At 49.8% G+C, this 10000-nt stretch overlaps 2 protein-coding genes across 2 annotated transcripts in view; one reads left to right on the forward strand and one right to left on the reverse strand.

Annotated features, from left to right (window-relative positions):
- Nucleotides 1–10000, reverse strand: part of afap1l2 (actin filament associated protein 1-like 2) — a 47637-nt gene that overhangs the window by 20336 nt on the left and 17301 nt on the right. Inside the window, exons 3-4 of the mRNA XM_031561535.2 lie at nucleotides 9597–9668; nucleotides 7216–7301 (exon numbers count right to left, since the gene is read on the reverse strand). Coding sequence (XP_031417395.1) covers nucleotides 7216–7301; nucleotides 9597–9668 — 158 coding nt within the window. The remainder of the gene's footprint in view (nucleotides 1–7215; nucleotides 7302–9596; nucleotides 9669–10000) is intronic.
- Nucleotides 1657–4293, forward strand: LOC116218586 (kelch repeat and BTB domain-containing protein 13). The gene has a single exon (XM_031560625.2). It carries the CDS (start codon nucleotides 2665–2667, stop codon nucleotides 4177–4179), a length of 1515 nt encoding a protein of 504 aa, XP_031416485.1. The 5' UTR covers nucleotides 1657–2664; the 3' UTR covers nucleotides 4180–4293.

Below are 10000 nucleotides of genomic sequence, written 5' to 3' on the forward strand. Positions count from 1 at the left end.
CAAAAACACGCCATACTCTCTTTGGTTTGGCTGGCAGGAACTCTCTAAAGACCCTCAAAATCTGTCCTGGCACACGTACCACTGAAGCGATCGGCTTACTGGCCCAGCCTGCAGGGGTTTCCCCACCTTCATGGAGCCCCTCCTCGCCAGCTGCCCGGGACCTGAGGCTGACACTGTGCCCCAGTTTGGAGCCTCAGAGCTGGGGGAGGGAGAAGAGTTGGCAGGGCCCTTTAAGGTGCGTGTGGGGGACAGTGTTTTCACAGTGGACCGAACCTTGCTAGCAGGCAGCTGCGCTTACTTCCGTGGACTGTTCCGTTCTGGAATGCGGGACAGCCGCACAAATGAGGTTTACCTGCAAGGTGGGCTGCAACCAGGAGGGTTTCTGGTCGCTCTAGCCGTGGCAAGAGGGGAGCGGCCCCCCCTACCGGATGCGGATCGGCTCATGGAGGCCGTGGAGTGTGCTGCATTCCTCCAGGTGGAGGCGCTAGAGAGCCACCTGGCTGACATCTTGGACACTGATAACTGCCTGCTACTGTGCCAAGCATCGGCTACTTTTGGCCTACACAAGCTCTTCACCAGTGCCGCTACTTTCATCCGTGATTCCTACCGCGATCTGAAGTGGGTGGCAGAGGAGTCTCTTCACCCAGACATACTGAGCTACATTGAGTCGCTCACACCAGCCTCCTTCATAGCCCTGGGTACCCACACCCCTTCCATGAAGATCCTCCAAGACACCTACCGCACTGTGTGCCACCTGGATGAGGAGCAGGGCGTCTGGAGGTTCCTGACCGACCTGCCGGTGGACTCCAGCACCTCCATGGCGGGTGTGGCTGTGCTAGACGGGCGGCTGTACGTGATCGGGGGTGTGGTGGGAGTCAGCAAGGTGGCAGTCGACCGTGGCTTCTGCTACGACCCGCTAACAAACACTTGGACTGACATACCTGGTCCTACTCAATCTCGCTATGACTTCACTTTACTTGGCCTGGATGGTAAGTTGTATGCGTTAGGAGGCGAGCATGGCAGGAAGATCATGTCATCTGCCGAGGCCTTTGATGTAGCTGCAGGAACCTGGTCTTTCATAAAGCACGCCCCAAGGCCTGTGGCAGGAGCTGCAGGGGCGGTATGCCGACGTAGGATCTTCCTATGCTTCTGGAAGCCTCCAAATATCACAGATATCTATGAGTACGTGCCCGCTGAGGATGAGTGGACGCTTATCACCACGATGGTGCGTCACCAGAGCTACGGTTACGGCATGGTGGCGCACAGGGACAATCTGTACGTCATACGCAACGGGCCGAGTGCCGACTTCCTACACTGTCTGATGGACTGCTACAACATTACCACCGGACAGTGGAGCACTCTGCCAGGAAGCTACATCAACAGCAAGGGGGCGCTCTTCTCTGCTGTGGTCAGAGGAGACTCTGCGTTCACCGTCAACCGAGCCGTCACCATAGAGTTTGCTGTCGGCACAACGGGGTGGAGGAACCGCAAGGAGAGGACAGGCTTCCCCAGGAGTGGCTCACTATGGACCTGTTTGCTCAGACTGGCTAGGGAAGGATCTCAAGAGGAGGCAGAAAGAAAGGAGAATGTGGAGGAACATGATGGAGATGAAGTTAAAGAGAACGGTCTTGAAGACCATGTGTAGATACTTCTCTCGAAAAAAAAAACATTCTTTTGTCTGACGGGATGTGGAGACAATCAGAAATTCAATATGATTTGTAACTTAGCCATTTGATGAATAAAGATATTTGTACATGTTTTTGTAAGCCCAGTCTACGTGAGTCAGAGCTCCTATGGCATTGATACAAGAATGTCATTGATGCACATCAACCCTGTCCAGAACTGCAAAACTGCACACAGACACACACACATACTATTGTGACAACAAAAACAATGATTACCATTGCTTTGAAGAAAATCATCAAGTACTCCTCTTGTAGTTAAAGACGCGTTACAGAGTATTTGTAACAAATAAGCAAGCTAACTAGCTAACAGCTAACTTGGCTGGCAAACACCAACAACAGCACTGCTGGCAGTGAGAAACACTAACTAGATTGCTAACTAACTTATGTTGGTGATATATTTGGCTACGCTGTGCTGTAAAAGCTGCTTTTGTTTATATTCTCATAGGATTTCCAACCTGGAGCACAAACCTACTTAGCGAATGGCCTGGGTGGCTAGTGGTAACATTGGTGTTCTTAACTCCTCTTGGCATGACCATTTACCATTCAAATGTTATACAAACTACCTCTCTATAGAACAAACCATAAAATGGTCAAAACATACATGATACTGCTTCAACTAGTGAGTGTGTGTAATAAAACATGCAAGAGTGTGTATTGGTGTCTCTATGTGTTTCTATACTTGTTAGTGTGTGTATGTTTGTATACTTCATGTCTGGTCAAGTTGTGAGACCTCTGTCCACTGCCTGGCATTTCTATTTTTAGCTCACCTCTATTGCCAAGGGACGCAGCAATATGACGCTGCAAAAACACTTTGTACACACACTCACATACACACATGTAGCCTCCACAGACTCAAAACAGTTTTATTTACTGTGCTCCCAAGCAGGAACCCTCTAAAGACCCTCAAAATTTGTCCTGGCACACGTACCACTGAAGCGATCGGCTTACTGGCCCAGCCTGCAGGGGTTTCCCCACCTTCATGGAGCCCCTCCTCGCCAGCTGCCCGGGACCTGAGGCTGACACTGTGCCCCAGTTTGGAGCCTCAGAGCTGGGGGAGGGAGAAGAGCTGGCAGGGCCCTTGAGGGTGCGTGTGGGGGACAGTGTTTTCACAGTGGACCGAACCATGCTAGCAGGCAGCTGCGCCTACTTCCGTGGACTGTTTCGTTCTGGAATGCGGGACAGCCGCACAAATGAGGTTTACCTGCAAGGTGGGCTGCAACCAGGAGGGTTTCTGGTCGCTCTAGCCGTGGCAAGAGGGGAGCGCCCCCCCCTACCGGATGCGGATCGGCTCATGGAGGCCGTGGAGTGTGCTGCATTCCTCCAGGTGGAGGCGCTAGAGAGCCACCTGGCTGACATCTTGGACACTGATAACTGCCTGCTACTGTGCCAAGCATCGGCTACTTTTGGCCTACACAAGCTCTTCACCAGCGCCGCTACTTTCATCCGTGATTCCTACCGCGATCTGAAGTGGGTGGCAGAGGAGTCTCTTCACCCAGACATACTGAGCTACATTGAGTCGCTCACACCAGCCTCCTTCATCGCCCTGGGTACCCACACCCCTTCCATGAAGATCCTCCAGGACACCTACCGCACTGTGTGCCACCTGGATGAGGAGCAGGGCGTCTGGAGGTTCCTGACCGACCTGCCGGTGGACTCCAGCACCTCCATGGCGGGTGTGGCTGTGCTGGACGGGCGGCTGTACGTGATCGGGGGTGTGGTGGGAGTCAGCAAGGTGGCTGTCGACCGTGGTTTCTGCTACGACCCGCTTACAAACACCTGGACTGACATACCTGGTCCTACTCAATCTCGCTATGACTTCAATTTACTTGGCCTGGATGGTAAGTTGTATGCGTTAGGAGGCGAGCATGGCAGGAAGATCATGTCATCTGCCGAGGCCTTTGATGTAGCTGCAGGAACCTGGTCTTTCATAAAGCACGCCCCAAGGCCTGTGGCAGGAGCTGCAGGGGCGGTATGCCGACGTAGGATCTTCCTATGCTTCTGGAAGCCTCCAGATATCACAGATATCTATGAGTACGTGCCCGCTGAGGATGAGTGGACGCTTATCACCACGATGGTGCGTCACCAGAGCTACGGTCACTGCATGGTGGCGCACAGGGACAATCTGTACGTCATGCGCAACGGGCCCGGTGACGACTTCCTACGTTGTCTGATGGACTGCTACAACATTACCACGGGACAGTGGAGCACTCTGCCAGGACACTACATCAACAGCAAGGGGGCGCTCTTCTCTGCTGTGGTCAGAGGAGACGCTGCGTTCACCGTCAACCGAGCCGTCACCATAGAGTTTGCCGTCGCCACAACGGGTTGGAGGCACCGCAGGGAGATGACAGGCTTTCCCAAGAGTGGATCACTATGGACCTGTTTGCTCAGACTGGCTAGGGAAGGATCTCAAGAGGAGGCAGAAAGAAAGGAGAATGTGGAGGAACATGATGGAGATGAAGTTAAAGAGAACGGTCTTGAAGGCCATGTGTAGATACTTCTCTCGAAAAAAAAAACATTCTTTTGTCTGACAGGATGTGGAGACAATCAGAAATTCAATATGATTTGTAACCTAGCCATTGGATGAATAAAGATATTTGTACATGTTTTTGTAAGCCCAGTCTGAGTGAGTCAGAGCTCCTATGGCATTGATACAAGAATGTCATTCATGCACATCCACCCTGTCCAGAACTGCAAAACTGCACACAGACACACGCACATACTATTGTGACAACAAAAACAATGATTACCATTGCTTTGAAGAAAATCATCAAGTACTCCTCTTGTAGTTAAAGACGCGTTACAAAGTATTTGTAACAAATAAGCAAGCTAACTAGCTAACAGCTAACTTGGATGGCAAACACCAACAACAGCCCTGCTGGCAGTGAGAAACACTAACTAGCTTGCTAACTAACTTATGTTGGTGATATATTTGGCTACGCTGTGCTGTAAAAGATGCTTTTTTTATATTCTCATAGGGTTTCCAACCTGGAGCACAAACCTACTTAGCTAATAGCCTGGGTGGCTAGAGGAAACATTGGTGTTCTTATCTTTTCTTCGCATGATCATTTACCATTTAAAATGTTATCACAGATATCTATAAGTACGTGCCCGCTGAGGATGAGTGGACGCTTATCACCATGATGGTGTGTCACCAGAGCTACGGTCACTGCATGGTGGCGCACAGGGACGTCATGCGCAACGGGCCTTATGACGACTTCCTACACTGTCTGATAGAGTGCTACAACATCACAACTGGCCAATGGAGCGCCCTGCCAGGTCAGTACATAAACAGCAAGGGGATGCTCTTCACCTCTGCCATCAGAGGAGACTCTGCGTTCACTGTCCAGAGATCGGTCACCATAGAGTTTACCGTCAGCACCAGAGGATGGAGGAACCACAGGGAGATGACAGGGTTCCCCAGGAGTGGATCACTATGGACCTGTCTGCTCAGACTGGCCAGGAAAGGATCACGAGAGGAGGAAGGAAGCAAGTAGAATGTGGAAGAAAAAGATGGAGAAGAAGCAGAATGACCTTGAAGATCATAAGTAGACATTTATGTTTTATCTGTTTGGTTTCTCTGCATAGACACAATCAGACAAAAGCCCTTTGCTCAATTCAATATGATTTGGGTAGCACTTGGATTAATAAAGAACAATAATTTTTACATGCTTTTGTAAGGTTTTGTAAGGTTAAGGTTTTGTCTGAGGGATTCACACAGACACACACACACACACACACACACACACACACACACACACACACACACACACACACACACACACAGTACACATGCATCTGGACACTAAACAGAGAAGACTAAAAATATACACACAAAAACGCGCATCCACCACCACATGCACACACACATCTGGAGTTTGCATAGAGAGCAGTGAAAGCCATGCATCTGCATACAAATACATGCGCACACACACACACACACACACACACACTTCCAGCCGAAGTTTTGCAGCTTGCTCTCACACACCTCCCAAACCGCTGGAGCAGCTGCTCTTGATCAGAAGCAGAACCTCAGTGGGCCCCCCCTCCCCAGTCCCATACCCCCCCCCCCCCCCCCCTCCTGTGGACCGGCTGCAGAGTTCAAAGCTGTCTCTGAGGGGACGATTTAAGCCCAGACCCCCGCCTGCTGGTCTGTCTGACTGCCTGCGAACCTCCCTCTCTCACCTTGGGCCAAATCGGGAGTCTCTCCACTATTATTTTCACTTGTTCTCGCTCTCACTTCCCTCCGTCTCTCTCTTTACCTGTCCTCTGCCATTCTCGTTTATGTCTTCTCTCTCTCTCTCCCTCTCTACCTGTTCACTTTCTCTCTTGCTCTCTCTCACCATGTCTCCCTCACACTGTCATTCCATCTCACTTTCTCGCTTACCTCTGAGAGAGAACCCATCATCGACTCCCTCTTAACACTTCTCCCATTAACTCCACACACCCCACACACGCCTCTCCCTCCTTCTCTCTCTTTCTTCTTCTCCCTTTTATCCTACTGGAGGGAGGGACGGGGGGGGATTAATACCCTGGCTTCCGCTGGTGATTGCTGTGCATATTAAAGGGCACCGGGATTTACAAGCTGTCAACAGCGCTTGCTAACCTGCGGATGGGAGACGTTCTGGTTATTTGCAGTGTGGTCCATAAAAGAAATAACAACCAAAAGGGCAGGCGGGTGTTTCAAGCAAGCGTGAGAACCAGATAAGGGTAACAGTCATAGAGGAAACGAGCGCATTAGGAAGGTTTTCAAACCGCTAATAGGGATGGATACCACTACAGCATAACATTTACCACAGGCCTGTGGTGCCGGTGCTGCTTGAATGCCTTGAGACAGCGTTGTTGTGAGTGTTGAGTGTGTATGTATTTGTGACCTAGTTCAGACAGATGTGTGGTGGAGAGGCGCAGGCCGGGTGCTGAGTCTCCCCCACAACCCCCTCCCCTAGAAAACAAATATTTGGCGCGTGGCGAATGACAGCATCAGCAGAAAACTGCACTATAGGGAAGGTGACCCCAAAAACATGCCAGCAGAGAAAGACAAAATACTCAAAAAGTGATCCGTTTGGAGATTTTTCTCCCCCCCCTTCGCTCCTCCTGCCGTGCTCCTGCCAACCCTCCTCTGCTGAGGAGAAGTCGCGAGTCTCCGACACGTCAGCGCTTTTTTCAAATAGAGTCAATAAACGAAACCTTACTTCCAGCTGACCATGTTTAACAAGTTTCAGGAAGATAGCTCTCATCTCCAGCCATTGAGTGGCTGACACAACAAAAATGTTTTACTGGTGGACCATTACAATATGTCCCTATGCAACCCTTCAACACTAACATCCAGGATGCTGGAGTTGGATTTAACATTTTAGGGTTCCAAGAAGCACTCAAAACACTCAAGACCTAAAAGTGTGAAGAATGTTAATGCATGACAGATGTGCACTGATGGGTAGTTAGTTGAAGTAATGGTGATGTGATTGTGATGTGAGTGTGATTGTGATACTGATGGTGTTATTGATCATGTGACTGGGCGGCAGGTACTCACAGATCTAGGTGGAGGCAACTCCGGCAAGCTCTTCTGAGGGCCTGGAGCATACTTCCCATTGGCCTCTGTCTCAGGCCTGTGGTCTGCTGGCCAAACACAACCATTCACACATAGAGAGACAGAGAGAGAAAGAGACACAGACAGAAAGAGAGAGAGGGAGAGAGAGAGAGAGAGAGAGAGAGAGAGAATGACACAGACAGAAAGAGAGAGAGGGAGAGAGGTTAGTCTTGTCTTGTCATGACAGGCTCATTAGCATGACTCATGAGGTAAACTCCTAACACAGGATACAGTTCACATCCTACACTAGCACTGAAGAAGGGAATCATGAGAATGTAAACATGGCGAACAAGTCGAATGTTTACATCTCGCATTAGCCCCCAAGTCGTTTACGGGCTCACGGGTCTGATTCCCGTCTTTTGTCTGCCTCTGTTTATTTTTTTCTGAATGGCTGGAGGCCATGTTGCAACTACTCTCCTCAGGCATTCCGCTGACTTCCTCTCTAAATCCCATCTGCCTTGCTGCAGGACTGTGCTGGGGAAAAAAAGGTGCTGTTTTGAATGAGGGCAGCCGAATGAGAAAGTCATGTGGAGAGACACAAAGATGAGTGTTTGCTCACTTGGTTACAGTAGCGTGTGACTGAGTCACAGTAGCCTTATGTCACAGCAGTTTGTGTGTTTACTATGTCTGTGTTGGTGTGTGTGTGTGTGTGTGTGTGTGTGTGTGTGTGTGTGCGCATGTTTTTTGGACTTTAAGCTCAGGCTGGTCTATGTTTTTCTCACAGCTGTGTGTGTGTGTGTGTGTGTGTGTGCATGCGTGTGTGTGTACCTGTGAGTGTGCTTACACTGCATTTACACATGTTTTTGGGATTTTAAACTCAGACTGGTCTATGGTTTTTCTCACAGCTGTCTGTGTATGTGTGTGTGTGTGTGTGTGTGTGTGTGTGTGTGTGTGTGTGTGTGTGTGTGTGTGTGTGTGTGTGTGTGTGTGTGTGTGACTGGACTCCACTCTTCTGCCCAACCTACTAAGTTTAGTCATAATAGTTTTTATGGCAGTTCCCAGCTCCAAAGAAAATGTTTATTCAAGCCTTGTGTATCAGCCATTGAACCCGGCCGTTCTTAAACTCTATTTAATTCCTCAAATTGCTTAAACGACTTTGGTCATGGTGTGTGGGTTGAGATGAATACTGTAAGCTTCTATTTCTTCCTGATTCCACTGCCTGTCTGAGGTCCTAGAAGGATCACATAACAAGGGTGAGATTGCTGTACACCAGGCTGGCTGGGTTGTTTGGGTAAGGTGGGAGGACATGACTAACAGCCCAGATAAACCTGCAGGTGTTCCCTGTTGTCGCCCCAGCACATGAAAAGCAAACATAACTCACTTACGGCACAGGGAGAGAAGAAAGACGAAGAAAAAGAAGAAATGTACGACAAATTAGGGATTTTTCGTCTGGTCTCGCAGCGTAGCTGTGCGCTCAAAAGCCAAGCAATGACTTGGCTCGTTAAACTCGCTGATCAAAGAGATTGCGATATGCGACCGTCTTTGTGGCTCAGGGCTGTTTTCTTTTTTTTGTTGGGGCCGACCCATCTCTCTCACTCTTTCTCTCTCCCTCTCCCTCCCTCTCTCTCTGTTTCCGTCTCCCTCCCTCTCTCTCTCTCTCTCCTTCTATCTCTCCCTCTCCCTCCATCTCTCTCTCTCCCTCTCCCTCCTCTCCCTTCCTCCCTCCCTCCCTCTCTATCTCCCTCTCTCTCTCTCCTTCTATCTCTTCCTCTCCCTCCATCTCTTTCTCTCTCTCTCTCCCTCCCTCTTTCTCTCCCTCTCTCTCTCTCCCTCTCTCTCTCTCTCTCTCCCTCTCTCTCAAGGGCCACCATTCCTCATGATGGAATCTAAACACAACAGCTTGGCCTCATATGGGGGTCTGGTGAACTGGGGGGAACGCAAAAGGGAGGTTAGTGAGACGGCAGACAGGAAATGGGGGGGGGGGGGGGGGGGGGTTGGGGTGGTGGGGGTGGTGATGGTGCAGAGCGAGAAAGAAAGGGGGAGCGTTTAAGGGGATGGGTGCGGGTGGGGGGGAAATGGGTTAGGGAGGGTTCAGCGCTTTTCCGCATCCACGAATGGTCACCGCAACTGGTCACTGCGCTGAAAATAACACCGGCGCTTCCGACAGCAAGTGAAAAGAGTTAAGACCCGCAAGCACAAGTCCAGGACAGAGAGAAAGAATAGAGAGAAAAGAGAGAAGGGGGACGGGGATGCGCCATGTCTGCTCATTTCCCTGTCACGTCTCTGAAAGGTCACGGGATACAGAGTTTCTCAGAAAAGACCATAACTCCAGAAGATTCCAGGAGGTCTCTGTGTTTGAGTTAAGGGGACCTTTGCCATCTCACCTCGGTCTGTAGGCACTGGACTCTGGTTGGTGACGATGACTTTGTTCATGTAGATGTACTCCTCATCCCCACCTGTCCAAAACACACGCAGAAAAACACACTTTTAGCAAGCAAGGAACTACTTTCAAGCATTTTTTAATGTAGCGATTGGTATGCATTTGGTATAGATATGAGAAATCTGATGATTTATTAACAATTCTGGATGTCCGTAATTAATTTGCCTCTCAGGGTTTAACAGTAACTCATATTAATTTACTATTGACCTCTCCTTCAGTGACCTATGACACACATGCTGCTTCACAAGAGACTGACCAAAGATTCTTTGAAGCAGCTATTGGCCACTAGTGATTTGCTGTATGAGACACATCATTTCTCTCCAGGAAAATATACTGTAGCTTCAAAGG

The sequence above is a fragment of the Clupea harengus genome, chromosome 23 (assembly GCF_900700415.2).
Source record: "Clupea harengus chromosome 23, Ch_v2.0.2, whole genome shotgun sequence".
NCBI lineage: Eukaryota > Metazoa > Chordata > Actinopteri > Clupeiformes > Clupeidae > Clupea > Clupea harengus.

What these genes read in the sequence shown, in the direction of transcription:
- LOC116218586 (XM_031560625.2), top strand. Translation starts at nt 2,665, where the DNA reads ATGGAGCCCCTCCTCGCCAGCTGCCCGGGACCTGAGGCTGACACTGTG.